Here is an 18,229-nt window from a genome sequence, read left to right on the forward strand (position 1 = left end):
TTTGACAGACCTCACGCTGGGGAAGGCAGAGTCAGCAGGATGGACGGACAGTGGCCGCAGCAGCGGGCCTGAGTGTGGGGACTGGTGCGGACGGCACAGGATGGGGCAGGGCTCGTGTCCGCTGGCACACGGGCATCGTGAGCCATAGCTCACATCGTGACAGCTACTCTCTAATTAGTGGAATTAGCACCTCTTCCTCCTCCTGACAACCATCAAAGGCCTCTTTTGGTGTATGAACCTTCTCCTGACTTTTAAAAACTGTGGTCCCGTGTAACTGTCCCTTTGTGGTTTAGGATTGGTTCTGTCAGGTTGGACCCAAGTCAGCGCTGACCCTCTAGCAGCTTCAGAGGCTGGAAATCCCACTGGAGGACACTGACCATCCGTCTCCTGAGGAGCAGCTGGTGGATTCGAACCAGCTGCCTTTGGGTTGGCAGTGCAAGTCCTTAGCCATCGGCCACCAGAGCTCTGAAGAGCAGAGTGGCTCAGGGGAGATGGTCCTCAGCTCTCACAAAGCCAGGCCCTCACTCCACAGGACACTGGTGTGGCCACGGCTGCCACCCAGTCAGCTCCTGCTGACCGCACACACGACAGCTGTTGGTGTGGAGGTGGTGGCTAGTCTCAGGCCAGCAAGGTCCTCACTGTCAACAGGGGCCCACCAGGGCAGCTGGACGTGGTTTCCTGCAGCCCCCGAGGCCCTGACCCACTTCAGCAGCACCAGAAATCCTGCTGTTCCCTCTACAAGAGGTTACTCTATGCTGGAGGACAGAGGACACCCTTTGAGGACGTCTGAGGAAGGACACCCTATGTGTGTGTGGCCGGAAACAGCAGGAGTTTAAGACTGACCAGGGGCCAGAGTCTCGGGCAACTCCAGCCCCTCAGGTAGAACAATGTGGTCGGCACAGCTGCCCAGGGGAGGGGGCCTTCAGGACTCGGGAGAGGAGGGTGGGTGTAGGGTAAGCAGAGCGGCTTCCGTCACAGCCTGGCCAAGGAAGCCCTGCTGCTTGGTGTTGCGCCATCTCTACACCTTCTGGTCAAAGAGGAAGAGGGGGATTCTGTGTGAACCTGTGCACACTTGCAGAAGTTTCAGTGGGAGGTCCCCTTGTCCTCTACCCCTCGAGGGCCCTGCTCCCTGCCAGCACGCACAGCCGGGGGAACAGACAGGCCGGCCTGGAGAGGTCAGCGAGCTGTGCATGCTGGGTGTCCAGCCCCAGGACAGCAGCTGTCCCCCGGGAGATGCGCCCTGGCAGTGTGCAGAAAGAAACTGCACATGTTCTGTGAGGAGGTCTCCTTGGTGTGGACACGTGCCTGCATCAAGGAATCTGGCCAGTACCACGTGCCTGCATCAAGGAGTCTGGCCAGTACCTACCCTCCCGCCCTGTGGTGCCACGTGCCAGGCTCCACACCTGACCACAAGACACCCCCCCTCCCCCGCAAAGAGGCAGGAGCTCCCCCAGGGGCCAAGATGCCCGAAATTTTATTGACCACGCAGCAGTCACATGGGCGCAAGTCGGTCCCATCCTCCAACTGCTCTCAAAGCTCACCCACAGTTACAGGGACCCAGAGGACACGCAACACACAGAGCCAGAGAACAAAGCAGGGGGCTGAAGGACGCTGCAGTCCACAGGTGCCGTCCTGTCCATGGGCGCTGTCCCGTGCACAGGTGGCATCCTGTCCACAGGCGCTGTCCCATCCATGGGCACCATCCTCCGGGAGCTTGCCAGGAGGTGGTGGTGCTCCTCCCTGGGCGATGTCCACTGTGGGGCATCAATGTGGGGTGTCCTCGGGCGGGGGGTAGAAGACAGGGCCATCCTCACAAACGTGCAGGTGGTGCGACTCTCGCCGGACTCTGGCCTGGAGGGGAGCCGGGTCTCCGGGCTCGGAGCAGTTCCGCAGCTGCAGTTCCTTGGTGAGGCACAGCTCTATCTGGCCAATGATCTGCACCTTCTCATTCTGGGGAGGTCAGATGTGGTGCACAGACATGGGTCAGGGACAGGAGGTGAGACGTGGGGACAAACACGAGGAGGGATGTGAGGATGGAGACCAGGCGTGGGGATGGAGATGGGAGGCTGGACGTGGAGTCTGTGACCACTTTTTTGGCTGTAACCACTAAGCAAGGATCCAGACTCCATGGGCAGATTGTCCCACGCCCAGGACACCTGGCCACTGGCCACCAGAGGCTGAGAAAGGAGCCCAGGGGGGCTTTGGAAGGGCAGGGGTCTGACACCTGAGACTGGACTTCCCACGTCCCCATCTCCCAGGCCCCGTATGATGGCATTTCAGACAAGAGGGTGGGAAGACGGTTTACAGCACCTACTGTCAAAAGAATGTATCTGTCTACACATTATACGCAGATAAAAGCAGTGAAATCACAAGGCTAACAATGTAGTCACGTCACGAGGCTTAGAACCTGGCCGCTGGAACACTGCGCCTTGGTGTTAACCCCCCTTCATACACACACATCTGTACACAGCACACACGCCTACCACACACACACCCCGTGACACACCATGCGTGTCTACCCACACACACGTCACATGCACCTCCCGTGACACATCACGCACACCTATCCACACACATCACACACACCCATGACACGCCACACATGCCTACACACACACACCACACACACACCCATGACACACCACGCATGCCTAACCACACACACACTTTCATGACGCATCACACACACGTCACACACACCCCCATGGTGGGCCACACACGCCTACACACACACACACACACACACACACACACACACACACACCTGTGACACACCACACATGCTCACCCACACACCCCCGTGACACACCATGCATGCCTACGCACACACGTCACACCCCCGCGACACACCACACACACCTACACGTCACACACACATCCATGACACACCACGCATGCTCACACACACACACATTTGTGACACAGCACACACGCCTACCCACACACACGTCACACATCCACACCCATGACACACTATGCATGCCTACCCACATACACACACAGCATAAACACACACCACAAACATGCAAATATCTTCACACCCACCACAAACAGTCCCCACTAGACACAACCCCACGCACACATCCAGTCACATGACACACAGCTGCTTACAGAAAACACATTCAGACACACCATACTCATCTTCACACTTCACACCTCACACTTTGACACACACCATCTACTCATACACTCCACGCACTTGCTCACACAGCTCACACCCACATTCCAGCACACTGTACTCATGCACACCCGGCTCACACTCATGTCCCGGCACACTGCACTAGTGTGTAAATACACAGCTCACACCCACATCCTGGAACACTGCACGTGTACACACCCGGCTCACACTCATGTCCCGGCACGCTGCACTCATGCACACACACCTCCCATGGTGCACACAGTGAAGCCAAGTGCTTCAGGAAAGGAAGATGGTTTTCAGACAGACGGGAAGGTGGACGTGGCTGGGTTACCTGAGCGGGCGGGAGACACTGCACTTTGGGCACCACTCCGTACACGCTGGCCAGGGCGTCTTTAATGTCCGCCACCTGAGGGACAGAGGCAGAGTATGAGGCGGCCCCACAGGAGAGCCCAGCATGGCAGGCATGTTACATCCACAGGCAGGACTGACGGCCAGCACTGTCTGCCTGGCACCCACGGGCACTAGCCTCACCTGAGATGTGAGCACACAGTCTCCATCCGAACCCAGCTGTCCTCCTAGAGACACACGCTCCCATCCCCGTCTGCACCTCTCCCTGCCAGCTCACCGTGCTGCCATCAATACAGGGACACTCTCCCTACACCTGGACGTTCGCCACCCCTACCCAGAACCTGGGACATACACTCCCTCCAAAATCTGTGACATAAACCCTCAGAACCTGGGGCACACCTCCAGAACCTAGGACACGCCTCCCGAACCTGGGACACACCCCCTCAGAACCTGGGACATACACCTCCAGAGCCTGGGACATATACCCCCGTCCCCTAGAACCTGAGATCCACCTCCACCCCCACCCCCATTCTAGCCTCTGTCCAACAGCTGACTCACACACCACTTTACACACTGTGTCAGCAGGACACAGAGCCTTGGTGAATTATCTGGAACAGAGAGCATCACGGGCTTGTGTGGCGCTCATGAGTGAACGTGGCTGATGGCCAGGGGTAGACTTACCTCGTAGTAATTGGTGGACGGCTTTATCCCCAACTTGCGCAGCACACTAGGATTTAAATTCAAAGAGAACAGCTGTAAAGTGAGGGCTCACGGTCTCTGTTCTGTCTACACACGTCTGTGTGGAAAGCAGGCAACGTGCTTGTTGTCATGTGAGCCAATGCTGACTCACAGTGACCCTGCGGGATGGACCAGAGCTGCCCGGGCCTGTGGTCAGCTCGGCGGCAGCTGGCCAGCACTGTCTATGGAGCTGCAGTGGGGGGGAGCTCCAACTCTGCCCACCACACTGCTCCCCACGCTGCCCACAGAGCTGCCCACTGAACTGCCCGCCGCACTGCCCACTGAGCTGCCTGCACTGACACGGCTCCTGGGGGTGTTTGTGAAAGGGGTTCATTTTCAGCAGAGGAATTCTGGATCTTGGTTGAAAGCAGAGAGCAGCAGAGGAATGTCTACCTGTGTTTCACTGACTATGCAAAGACATTCGACTGCGTGGATCACAACAAATTGTGGTTAACCTTGAGGAGAATGGGAATCCAAGGAACACTTGATTGTGCTCCTGTGAAACCTTGGATCAGGAAATAGTGGTCAGAACAGAGCAAGGAAACATTGCATGGTTTAAGATCAGGAAAGGCGTATGTCAAGGATTCATCTTGTCTCCAAACCTTTTCAATCTATACGCCCAACAGATCATTCAGGAGGCTGGACTGTATGAGGAGGAGTGTGGCATAAGGATTGGAGGAAGACTCATCAACAACCTGCACTAAAGCAGATGACACAACCCTGCTTGCTGAAACTGAAGCTGACCTGAGGTGCTTGCTGCTGAAGGTCAAGGACTGAAGGCTTCAATATGGATTAAAGCTCAACATCAAGAAGACAAAGATTCTCACCACTGGGCCAATTGGCAGATGGACAGGGAAGGGACTGAGATTGTTGATAACTTCAGTTTGCTTGGTTCCACAATCAACACTCTTGGTACCGGCAGTTAGGAAATCAAAAGACAAACTGCATTGGGAAAGTCAGCTGTCAGGGACCTCTCTAGAGTACTGAAGAGCAACGATGTCAGTCTGGAGACTAAGGTGTGCCTTATCCAGGCCAAGGTCTTTGAAGTTGCTTGCTATGCATCGGAGAGCTGGACAATGACTAAGGATGATAGAAGAAGGATCAATGCCTTTGAGTCGTGGTGCTGGAGGAAAGTGTTAAAACATACATACCATGGACTATCAGGAGAACAAACAGATCTGTCCTGGAGAGGGTGAAACCACGCTATTCCCTGGAGGCAAGGATTTTAAAGCTCCATATCACATACTTCGGGCATGTGGCCAGGAGGGACCACATGGAGAAGGACATCATGTTTGGAACAGTAGAACAGCACAGGAGAGGAAGACCCAGGATGAGATGGATTGACTCGGTGACTGGAGGACTGGGACTAGGTCTGTCGGAGAAGATGAGATTGGCTCCGGACAGGGCAGGGTTCAGAGCTAAAGTCCATGGGATGGCTATGACTTGCAGGTGACTTGGTGACACATAACAACAGTAACAACAAGTGGTCACCACCACCTGCCCCGCAACCATCACACGTGACCTTAACAGGTCTGGTCCACATTCCAGCACCGTCTCTAGCAACACGAGGGTTCATCCTGGCTGTCAGCTGGTCCAGGCGCCAGTGCCCAGCTGCTGGGTCCCACGGCAGTTGACCCGCTGCTGTGAGGGACGCCGGCGGTAGGGGGGTTAGGCACTGGGCTCCTAACTGAAAGGCTAGCTGTTTGAGCCCTCGTGTGGTGAGGCGTGCAGGTGTTTACACAGAACACATATGAGTCAGATGACCCCAGCTGGTTCCTCTCACAACCTGGGCGGCACCCAGTAAACGGGAGGCCTTCAGGACAAGCATGTGCCCAGGAGAAGGTGGCCTCCAGGTGTCCAGAAGGTCAGCCCTGCAGGCCTGGGACGGCTAGTCCCACAATCACATCACACACAAGTGCTTAAAATCCATCCACCTGTCAATCAACTCGCCGTTTGTGGCCAGTTAGTCCCAGCTGACAACAGGCATCCACTCGGTGACTCTGGTGAGATGGTTCTGGCATAAGTGCTTTCTGAATTTTTCATTTTCCTTGTCTTTATAAACTCAATGCTTTTATCTTTGTGGGTTGGAAGTACTACACGTGAACTCCCTCAATACAGCACATGCAGCCAGTAACATCAACTGCCAACCCACTCACTGTCCGGTCAGAACGGACCCCGAGCCGACTCCCCAGCAACTTTTCAGAAGCTGAAGCACAGGACGACACTGCCCATCTGTCCCCCACGGAGCTGCTGGTGGATTCGAATCGCTTGCCCTTGGATTGACAGCACAACTCCGTATCCACTAAGACGTAAAAAGGCAGTTGGTTGGTGAGTGTAACATGAACCCGTGAGGAATAGGGTCCTCCTGCACACATGTGAGTGCACACGCACACCCCTGCAGGCACACACGCCCACAGGCACTCAGGAGCCCCAGGTGCTCCTCAAAGCCCAGGGAGACGCTCCAGGGCCCCGTCTCTCTGCCACAGCTCGGATGTAGCCCGGCAAGGTCTGCAGTCTCCCCCCTGAGCTGCCGCACAAGGAGCTTCCAGGGCTGGGGGGCCTGATGTCTGGAAATCGGCCACCTGCCTCTGGGCTGCCCACCTCGGCCTGGACGGTGCTTTGCTGTGGCAGCCCGGACGAGACAGCAGGAGCCGACAGAGAACGGGCGGCAATGCCAAGGGCACCTCGTAGCTCACAGGAACGTCTCCTCCGCGGTCAAGGCCACACGGCGTTTCTCTTCACTGCGTTTCCAGGGTGCACACTGTGGACCCAAGTCAAACGAGGCCCTTCAAAGCCTCAAGCTTTTCTCCATGAACCAAGATGCTGCTTACTGGTCCCATTAGGAGGATTCTTGTTCCATACTGAAGTGTAACCACAGGAAGGCTCTGTTCTTTTATTCTCATTATTGGTTTCAAGTCCTTTTCGTGTTTAGCAAGCGAGGCAACGTCATGTGCATAACGCGGTTGTTTATGAGTCTTCCCCGATCCTGATGCCATATTCTTTAGAGTCCAGCACCTAAAATTATTTGCTCAGCGTACAGACTGAACAGGTACGGAGAAAGGATGTTGTTGTTGATCGCCTTCGAGTCGAGCACGACTCATAGTGACCCTATGAACAAACAAACAAAAGGCCTGAAGCCCCTCTACAACGATCGACATTTACCGAAGTCCATGGAGTTTCCGGAGGCGTGCCAGCCCTGATTTTAAACCAAGTAGAATCCCCTTGTTCTTTCTGGACAACTGCTTGATAATCTCTGTACAGGCTCCACAGGAGCACAAGTAAGTGTTCTAGAATTCCCATTCTCAGCAATATCATTCAGGTTTCTCATGACCAGACAAAGGCCTTTGCACAGCCAATACAACACATGGCAACCTCCTCTGGTGCCTTCTGTGCCACCCGAGACCAGCTGACCTTGGCAGAGAAACCCCTCACTCCACGGCCTCTTTGGAATCCACCTTGAATTTCTGGCAGTTCCAGCCATTTTTAAATTCTCCATAGCCAAACTCTCCTTGAATGTGATATTATCTGAGAATTCCCATGTTCTGTTAGCTCATCTTTCTTGTAAACGGGCAGGATTCTGTGGGTGGTGGGTGGGCAGGTGGCTGTCCTCGAGTTTCCTGGTGTAGATGGGGAAGCACTCGTACTATTCAATCCCTTTGTGGAAACATCTCGCGGAAATCCGTCCAGCATGGCTGGCTCTCACCAGTGCAGCTCGGCCGCCTCCTTCAGGTCCGTGGGTTCCTGTTGACGTGCTACCTCGTGGAGGTGGGATGCCCTGTGGGGGGTGAGCTGCTTCGTGGGGGTGAACCATCTCATGGGGGTAAACTGCTCCACGGGGGGGGGGGAGCTGCCCCGTGGGGGTGAACCATCTTGTGGGGTGAGCCGCCTCATGGGGGGAGCTGCCCCGTGGGGGTGAGCTGTCCAGTCGTGGTGAGCTACCTTGTGGGGGTAAGCCGTCCTGTGGGGGTGAGTTGTCCATAGGGGTGAACCTCCTGTAGGGGTGAGGTGCCCCGTGGGGGTGAACATCAACAGTTCTCTTTGGTCCACTGAGTGCACGCTCCTTTCATCTTCTGACGCCTCCTGTGTTGCTGTCACCCTGTCTGTAAGTCGAGGCCCCCGTTTCCCGCCCCCGGCCTCTCAGTGAGAAGTGCTGAGCACCTGTTCCCTTCTGGCTGACCACTCCGGGGTCCACACCCCTCAGGACAGCGCTTCCCCTCGCCTTCCCACACTGTCCTTCCAGATCTTCTGCTGACCTCTTCCTACCTCCTCTCCGCTTTTCACTTTAATCCCTCGTGTTCAAGGACAAGCATCACAATCTCCTCAAACAGCTTCTGCCCTTTTCTCTCCCGCCTGCCCTTTAACCGACACTTTGCTTTCAGATATGAAATCTTTGATGTCACCCGACAGTTCATCTGCTCCATGGTCATCATTATATAATAAACATAAAAATACTGAGTTGTTTGATATTTTTCTGGGCACAAAGCCTTTGAAATCTGGTGTCCACCTGCCACAGCCCCAAGGTGGACAGTGAGCAAGAGGCCACCGTTCAGGTAGTTTCGAGGCGTCGAGTCCAACACCTCTTTATTGCTCCCTGGGAACATTATTCAACGATCAAAAGACGCCCTCATTTGGTCTCTGGGGAAACTCCCGGCGTGAGCTATGCAGTGTCACTTCGTCAGACTTTACAGCGGAGAACGATTCCGCTCTTGTCTGGGCTCCTACTCCTGCGGGCTCGGCTGTGTGATGACTTGTTAGGACTCGGGGAGGCAGGGTCTTAGCTCGGTGCAAACGGTTAACCCAAGTGGCTACTGGCCAAACCGCTGGAGGCCACAGTCCACCCAGAGGTGGCACGGAGGGATGGCCAGGTGCATAGCTCCCGGCGGTTAGTCACTGACAAGCACACGGGCACAGTGCTGTCCTGACACACAGCCACTCCCAGGACAACTGGTCGCCTAGGAGAGACGCCTGGCCTCGAGTGGGTGCTGACGATCACTGTCCGAGGGTGATTTCCTCATGGGACTCCAATTGGCATAGCCAAGGCTTCCCCTGAGGGCCCAGCTGGGCACTGGGCACTGGTCAGAATGGGCGTGCATGATGGGCTAGGCACTGGGTGCTGGGCACTGGACAGGGCAGGATGGGTGTGCGTGATGAGCTGGGCACTGGGCACTGAACAGGGCAGGATGGGTGTGCGTGATGGGCTAAGCCCTGGGCACTGGGCATGGGGATGGGTGTCCGTGATGGACTGGGCACTGGGCAGGGCAGGATGGGTGTGCATGACGGACTGAGCCCTAGGCACTGGGCAGGGCAGGAAGGGCATGCGTGATGGGCTGGACATGCGGTGCTGGGCACTGGGATGGGCGTGTGTGATGGACTGGGCACTGGGCACTGGGCAGGGGAGGGAGGACGGGTGTGTGTGACGGGCTGGGCCCTGGGCACTGGGCAGGGCAGGAAGGGCGTGTGTGATGGGCTGGGCACTGCACAGGGCAGGATGGGTGTGCGTGATAGACTGGGCTATAAGCAGGGCACTGAGCACTGCACAGGGCAGGATGGGCGTGCGTGAGCGTCCTGTCCCTGGCGTGGGGCCGTCCACCTCCTACCTGTTGAGGCTCAGCTGCCGGTACAGCTCTAGGCTCTTCCCGAAGTACTTCTTCTCCGAGTTGAGGATGTCCAGCTGGGCGGCACAGGTCCCGTGCTTGTCCCACTCGTGCTTCCTGTGGGGAGAGAGGGCACCCGACTGCAGCCATGCGGCTGGGCCCCCGTGGTGGGCGCTGGCTCCCTCAGGAAGAAAGGGGGACAACCTCTGGACCCTGAGCCTCAGGACCGTGAGCAGGAGACTCCGCACCCTGAAGTGATGCACCCCGTCCACCCCACGCTCACAGCCTGCTCAATCCTCGAGAAAGCAGGGGAGCAGATGTCGGGGCGCATGCCCACCGCTCCCAGAGCCGCTGCTGCCATGCAGAGAGCTGGCACAAATGCCAGGAGCCCAGGAGCTGCCCCTTGTCACGACTCAGCACGGCAACGGTGGAACAGGTCACCGTGGAGCCTCTCACAGGGCGGGCCGCCTGCCACTAATCGGCACAGCTTCTGTCACTTCACCGAGGGGACGACAACAGAGCCCCAGGGGACAGAGGGATCCTGACAAGGGCCCACAAACAGCAGCATGTGTGTCTGAGGAGACAATGCCGGTGGTGACACACTGACAGCTCTGCGTGCTTCACTTCTTTGTCCTCACGACTCTGCATGGCAGTGACATGGCCCTGCGCCCCGAAACAGGGAGAGGGCCACTCAGAGGGCCTGGGGGGCCACAGCCTGCAGCCTGACCCCAGGCCAGCAGCACTCTCCTCACCTGCCCTGCCTCTCAACATTCTGCTGACTACAGCGTGCCCAGCCCTCAGAGAACACCACGCCTGTCACACGGGCCCTGGCTCACGGGGACACTCCCCCAAGTTCCCGAGGCCTCCCCTTTGTCTCAAGGATGTGAACCCGTGACCTTTCCATAAACAGACACTGTGGAGCACCCCTATCGGGGGGCTACGTCCCGGAGAAGGACTTCGTGCTTAGCATGAGTCAGGAGAGGAAGGCCTGGGCAGCAGGGGGCTCCGCACGGCAGGGCCTGCGAGCATGGAGGCGGTGCAGCCCAGGCAGGCCCTCGCCCCACGGTGCACCGCTCACTCGGAAACGGCACCCCCAGGCCTCACGACCCCGTTACCATCCTCCACGAACACACCCCATGCACCGACAGCCGCCACACGGCACTCCAGTCTCTCCAACACCCACCGAGCCTGCACGAACGCACTGGCAAAACCCCTCCAGAGAACCGTGTTTATCCAAGTGTGCAGGAGACCACTGTCCAGACCTGGGCACACACCTGGGCAGCTGAACGGAGGCCAGATGTAAAGGGGCGCAGGTGGGCTGCTCAGGAGCGATCTAGAGCAAGTCGTTCAGAGGCTTCTGCTCTCGACACAACAGTAAAGTGGATCCTCTCGACTTCGCCGGGAACAACCCTGATCACAAGCCCTTGATGGCGGTGTCAGCGGCCACTCAGCTGCCTGTGACCTGGCCGAGCTGTGTGGCCAGAGCAGCACAGCCCTGAGGTGGCCTTCAGACCCTGACCTTCCGTTCGCAGATGGCAGGGGCTGTCTTCTGAAGGGTCTCCCTGATGTTGCGGGGTGCCATCTGGTCCACCATGACTAAGCCATGCTACGAGCTACAGACCTGAGCCCTGCCCGGCCTGCACCGTCCTCACAATCTCTCAGGCTCGAGCCCCGTTCCAGCCTCTGTCAGTACGTCTTTCTGTGACTCACCACCTTCCCAGCAACGTGTCCTTTTCCAAGGACCAGCCCCTCGTGACAATACACCCGAAGTGAGGGGAAATGTCCCCATCCCGGCCCGGTTGCTCTTCCTCAAGTCAGCTTTGTCTATTCTCTTGGCAGCTACGGGACAACACGCTGTTGGAAGGAACATGCAAGGGCATAATTCAGAGACGCCTCCTAGTTCCGTAAAGCAGGAATCCTGGGTCCACCTCGTGGGGGATGGGAGATGGGGGAGCAAAGAAGAGGCACAGCGAGCAGATGCAGGCGAGTCCCGCCCGCTGCTCTCGGGAATCTTCAATCAACAGCGCATCAATCAACCGCATGCTCAAACGCACGTGTTTGCGGAGCCGCTGTAAGGGGGCTGGTTGAGTGTGATCAACTCCCTGCAGCTCAGGAAAGCCGGACCTCGCACGGTAGCTAGGAAACCAAGGAATCGTGTCCAAGAACCTGTGGCACGCCGCATGGAGCGCTTCCCCCTGCTGTCCCTGACTTCAGTTCAGCAGGGCCACTGTTTGTGGAGAATGTTCTGGAAACACAGACGAGGCAGGATGAGCACTGGGGAGCTGTCACCCTCCTACCCACCCCCAGCGGTGACATCTGCCTCTGCTTCCGACGGGAGATTTCCAACTACAAACCTGGGCCCATGGACCACAGGGAACCTCTGTCACATGCCCATAGGGGCGCAAATGCTACCAAACGCTGAAGGTTCAAGTCCAACCAAGGCTGTGAGGAAACAGTCCTGGAGTCTCACTCTATCACTCTAAAAGACGACCCCCACAAATCCTGCAGGCACGGCTCTCCTTTCTACTCTGGCACAGGGACCACGCGAGTTGGCGCTGCGACCTCAGCCGGCGGTGATGAACCAGGGCTGGGTTACCCTTCTGCTTGTCTGAGACTTCGAGCGGGGCCAGGGCCACAGAAGGCTAAGTGCTCCCCTAGCTGGTCGGAAGGGCCCAGAAAAGGCAAGGGGTCATCTCAAATCAAATGCACGATTTCTCTACTCAGCTCAGCTCCTCCCACTAAACGTGAAGGCGTGTACTGAACCGGGAGCTGGCCTGGGCCCCGGCGACAGCTCATTCACCACCCATCTGTCAGTAACAGGTGACAGGGTCACTTCCAGACAAAGATGGAGTGAGAAGGAAGGCCTGGCTATTGGCTTCAGAAAACCAGCCAGTCCAGTGCCGGGGTCATGAGGGCAGCACAGGACGGACATGCATCGTGTGGTCCGGTCAGCACCACGGACCCTGGACCTTCAGGAGGTTAGTATGTCCACGCGTCCGCTCTCCCCCATTCCCTGCCCCCCAGTCCTGGAGTTCTGTTCTGACTGCGTCCACCTGTTGTACAATGGACACATTATCAGGAGAAGCTGGTTCCCAGAGGAGGACACCATGCTTGGACAAGTGCAGGTCGGTGAAGTGAGGGAGACCCTCAGTGAGATGGCAAAACACAGAAGCTGTCACCATGGGCTTCAGCAGGACAGGGGTGTCAAGGATGGGCAGGACCAGCAGCGTCTGTTCTGCTGTACTTGGGATTGCTTCAACTGGGGACAGCACCTCAAAACCAGATGTTCCACATTCCTGGGGTCCTATGCGACGTGTCCCTTGTGAGGCACTTCCTTCATTCAGCACGTTTGCAAGTGTCATGCCTATACCACTCCTCACACTGCAGCGCATGCGCGCGCGCGCACACACACACACACACACACACACACGGCACACGGTGCAGCACATGGCACATGGCACAGCGCCTGCACGGCACACGGTGCAGCACACACACGGCACACGGTGCAGCACACACATGGCGCAAGGTGCAGCACATGGTATATGGCACACAGTGCCTGCACGGCACACAGTGTGGCACACACACGGCACACGGTGCAGCACACGTACAGCACCCACTAGAGCACTCACACCGCAGCACCTATCAGCACCACATTGCTGCGGGAGGCTGTTCTATGAACCAAGACACGACAGAAAAGCAGATCTGTCAGAAAACAAGCTGACAAGGTCCACTTCCTCGTCCTGGGCACTGTCATCCCCAGGGACAGGTCCCAAGCACGGTCTGGCTGAACCAGCTCTGGACAACGTGCACCCGCTTTTACTGGCAAGGCGGGCTTGGAGTCGTCTATCTTCACATCCTGTGGTGTCCACGCCCCATGTCCTCCGGTGCACAGAGCCCTCCCCACTGGTTAACCAAGGCCCCTGATGGCCATTAAGAGTGAACACTTACCAGAAGGTGGTACAATTAGGAGAGTGGTGAAGGACATCCGGCCAGTATATCTTCAAGTCTGGGAGAAGATCCTGTGGACAGACCCAGAAAACGCAGCTTTAGATGGCCACACGGGATCCAGTAACAAAACTCACAATTCAGCTTAGATGAGCTAAGATGTTAAGAGGATTTAGCTCTTGTAATTAATTGCAAATAAAATGACTGAGAGTTGCTTTTGTATGAGGTGTCTCTTAGGACATACCTGGAACAAAGAAAACGACAGAGCATTTCTGTTAGACCCAATAAAAGACGTAAATAAATGAAAAAATGTGCCCTGGTCATGGATAGGAAAACCCAATATTGTGGAAATGACAATCCTACCAAAAGCACTCTACATATTCAATGCAATCCCAATAGAGATACCAAATTCATGTTTAAGGAGATAGAAAGGAAAAATTTTCCGTTTATTTGGAGAGGAAAGAGACCCTGAATAAGCAAAGCACTTCTAAAAAACAAAAATAAGTGAGAGGCATATGAAAGAGAAATTAGATCCTTTGTAGAAAAGAAGGAACTTAAAGAATTTGTGAAAACAAGACCAAAACAGAAAGAAATTTTAAGTGAAGTCCTTCACACAGAGACACCAAAAGTGGATGGACCATCGTAACCAGAAACAACAGAAAAAGATACACAGCAAAATGGCAAAAGTAAAACCTGGCCTGACAGTAACCACACTTAATTGTGAATGGACTAAATGTGCCAATCAAGAGAAAAAGAGTAGCACAATGGATAAAAACACAAGGCACATCAATATGTTGCCTACAATAAACACATCTAAAAAAATGGAGAGAAAGACAGACTCAAAATCAAAGCCTTAAAAAAAAAATAAACCAAGCAAATGCTAACCACAAAAAAAGCAGGAGTGGAAATACTAATTAACCTCTGATAAAACAGATTTCAGAATGAAAACCACAACAAAAGATAAGGAAAGGCATTATATACTGATCAAAGGCACAACAGATCAAAAAGACATAACCTTGGTCAACATTTATGAACCAAATGAAAGACCTGCAAAATACATAAAATAACAGTTAACAGAACTGAAGAAAGAAATACACCACAGTAGTAGATTTGAACACTCCACTATCACCAAAGGATAGGTCAACTCAAAAGAAACTCCACAAGGATGCAGAAGATCTAAACTATACAACCAGCCAACTTGACCTTGTGAATGTATTCAAGGTGCTGTAGTCCAACTAAAACTCAGTTCACTTTCTTCTCAAGTGCACATGGTACAGTCTCCTGAATCAATCACATGTTAGGACATAAAGCAAGTGTCAACAAATAAAAAAAAACAATGAAATAATACAAAGTATCTTCTCAGACCACAATGCCTTATAAAACTAGAAATTAACCACAGGAGAGTCAAGCTTACAACCACACATGCAGAAACTGAGTAAGTCTTTATATGATTGGGTTATAAAAGAAAGATCACAGAATCCTGTAGGACCTTCATAAGGAAAAGATTGATAACACGATTATAAAATGAGCAAAAGATATGAAAGGAATTTTCACAGATGGCCAGCAGACACATAAAGAAATGTTCAAAATCAATGGCAATAAGACAGATGAAAATCAAAACCACAATGAGATACCATCTCACTCCAGTAACAGTGGCAAAGTTTAACAGGACAGAAAGTAATAAATGTTGGAGAGGATGTGGAGAGAAAGGAACTCTTAAATTGTTGGTGGGATTGTACAATGGTACAATGGCTCTGGAAGGCAGTTTGGCGTCTCCTCAGAAAGCTGAACATACAGATTTCAGAAGACTCAGCTATTCCACTGCTTGGAATATACACTGAGAGAATGAAAACTGAGGCACAAACAGAGACTTGTACACCATTATATCGTACAGCAGCATTATTCACCATCACAAGAACATGGAAACAGCCCAAAACGTCCAACCATAATCAAATGGATTGTGAAATTATGGTACATTTGCATAATGGAACACTAAACAGCACGCAGGAGCAATGATTTTGTAAATGACTACCTAACTTGGGAGGGACTGGAGAGCATTATGCTGAGTGAACTAACTCAGTCCCATAAGGACAAATACTGTATAAAACCATTATTGTAGAACGTGTATGAGGATCCAAAGGGGGGTGGGGGGAGCAGAAGGGTGAGGATAGGTGGGAGGGAGGGGTTAATCATAGGGTCACAGAATTCGATGGGTGGAGGGGAGGAGTGGGTAAAGGAAGTGAGAAGGGTCTGGTGTGAAAAACAACATATACGAACTTTGTATATAAACAGTGTAAAATAATAAACCCCCAACATACTGGAGAAAAACGTGTCACTGGGAACGAATGTGAAATCCGAGCTCTCCTCTCCTGAGGAAGAACTGCGGGGCGCTGGGGTGGCCCCTCCATGCCGCAGGCCCCACCTGGTGCAGCCAGCTCTGGTTTGGGGGCCCTACGGGACAGGGAACCAGGGCTCAGGGTTCCCAAAGCTGAAGCCTTTACGGGACAGACTGCCTCACCGTTCTCCTATGGATTGGCTGGTGGGTGTGACCTACTAACCTTGCACTTAATAGCTAAGTGTTTAACCACTGCACCAAAGAGGATTGATTCTTCAGGCAAATGGTAAAACCCAAAACCAAAATCTACTGCAAGTGAGTTAATTCTGACCCCACCAGCAACCTTACGGGACAGAGTGGAACTGCCCATCAAGCTTCCAGAGTTAAATCTTTGCTGGGGGTACCAAGTGGACCTCTCCCCTGGGGCGGTAACAGTCCACCTCTCGGGAAGAGGTCAAGTGCTTTAATCACTGAGCCAATGAGAGGTGCTCCACAAGTCCAGGCTGAATGAATTCATCCTTATTGCCACGTGAAGACCACACACCCAAGCAGAAACCCAGTGGTGGTGTGCAGGGTTACAATGTCATTGAGAAAGGCCCTAACTAGGCTTCAGGGCGCCTGCAGTGCCCGCTCCCAGAGTCCCCGCAGCCCCGAAGGGCCCTGACTCACGGCCTGAGCGCACTGCCCTGAGCAGACGAGGTAAGGGACTCCGAGCTCGCCACACAGACGAGAACCTGTAATGCCAGTTATCTTTGTCCTTCAGTCCCCTTTCCTATCAGCTGTCCTGGGAAGACCCAAATCCCGCAGGACCTCTCATCCCAGCTCCCACTGCCACACACTCTTGGCCAGGTCGTGCTGGCTTCCTGGGCCCAGCACTCGGGGAGAGCTGTGGACCTGACAGATCTCTGATCCTTCATGCGGAGTTGCTGGCACACTCTAAGGACAGGGGTCTGGGTGGGGGTGTGAGCACATGTACACAAGAGAGACAGAGAGAAAGAGGTGAGGGGGGATGGAAGGGCCTGCCTTCCTGGCACTGAAGGCCAATGCCTGGGATATGGGGGAGGCGCCTGGAGCCTCAGAGCCTCATGTGCGGCTTCCAGTCCCGGGTGAGTTAACAGAAGCTCCTGTGGGATGATGCACCTTCTCCTGACACCCGCTGGAATCAGCACCTACGCGGTGGGTGTGATGCTGGTGCACAGGACTTGCTCTGTGATCACGGGCCACACGAGGGCAGGGCTCCTGACCACACCTGGGACACTGGACAGTGGGACAGGACCTCACTGGCAACATGTTGTTCCTTGTTCTTGGATCTTTCTGGCCAGAACATCACCTAACAGGTGGAGCCTGACCAGAGAAGAGGCCTGATGGAGGGAGGTGAGACGGCCCGAGGGCCCAGGGCCTTCCAGTTGGTGACCAGGCACAGGAAGAGGGACCGTCCCCTGTGTTTTGTAGTTATTGACTGCCTTCGAGTCGAGCACGACTCACAGCGACCGTATGAACAAAAGGCCTGAAGCCTTTCTCCTCCTTACGCACAGTCCCAGTTAGAAATCCACTCCAGGTCCAGCCAGCAGGGACAGCCAGGCCCCACGTGCCCACACTCCACATCACAGCTGCCCAGAGGTGCTGCCCTCTGCCAAGGGTTTGGACCAAGCATCAGGGGAATTGGTGCAGCTCACGGGTGGTGGAGTGGACAGGCAGGCTGCACTGCCCACACCTGTGCCCTTTAGGGGCTGTGCTGGGCCTGGACTGAGAAGACACGCTCATTCTGACTTCATTTCTGGGATACTTTTCCATATTGATGGCCCTTAAGAAACACCAGGCTTGAAAACCCTGGTCCCATAATGCGCAAACACGACCAGGAAAGGTGCTCTTAGGAAGGAAACATTCCAGTCCAACGTGCTACAGAAGTGATGCCATTAAAACGCCTACCAGAATCTCGCGGTAATCAAAGTGCCACGTCCGGTTACACGCCTCTCCTTTGTCAGGCCTGGAAATGGCGAGGAAGAAGAAAAATCTGCTGTGGGGATGGCAACAGGAGTTCTCCGGTCACAACGTCAGCCCTCAGGAAGGGCTGCAGGGCGCAAGAGCAGCCAGGGTGTCCACAGGCCTCCCACCATGCACTGCGTGGAA

General features: G+C 54.6%; 1 protein-coding gene across 1 annotated transcript in view; it reads right to left on the reverse strand.

Annotated features, from left to right (window-relative positions):
• Positions 1–1,764: 1,764 nt before the first annotated feature.
• RNASET2 (ribonuclease T2) overlaps positions 1,765–18,229 on the reverse strand; it is a 25,120-nt gene continuing 8,655 nt past the window's right edge. The window contains exons 5-10 of the mRNA XM_006882830.1: positions 18,029–18,086; positions 13,768–13,838; positions 9,823–9,936; positions 4,169–4,214; positions 3,471–3,545; positions 1,765–1,950 (exon numbers count right to left, since the gene is read on the reverse strand). Of these exons, the coding sequence (XP_006882892.1) occupies positions 1,765–1,950; positions 3,471–3,545; positions 4,169–4,214; positions 9,823–9,936; positions 13,768–13,838; positions 18,029–18,086 (550 nt within the window). The remainder of the gene's footprint in view (positions 1,951–3,470; positions 3,546–4,168; positions 4,215–9,822; positions 9,937–13,767; positions 13,839–18,028; positions 18,087–18,229) is intronic.

The sequence above is a fragment of the Elephantulus edwardii genome, unplaced genomic scaffold (assembly GCF_000299155.1).
Source record: "Elephantulus edwardii isolate Elephantulus edwardi_28Jun2011 unplaced genomic scaffold, EleEdw1.0 scaffold00024, whole genome shotgun sequence".
NCBI lineage: Eukaryota > Metazoa > Chordata > Mammalia > Macroscelidea > Macroscelididae > Elephantulus > Elephantulus edwardii.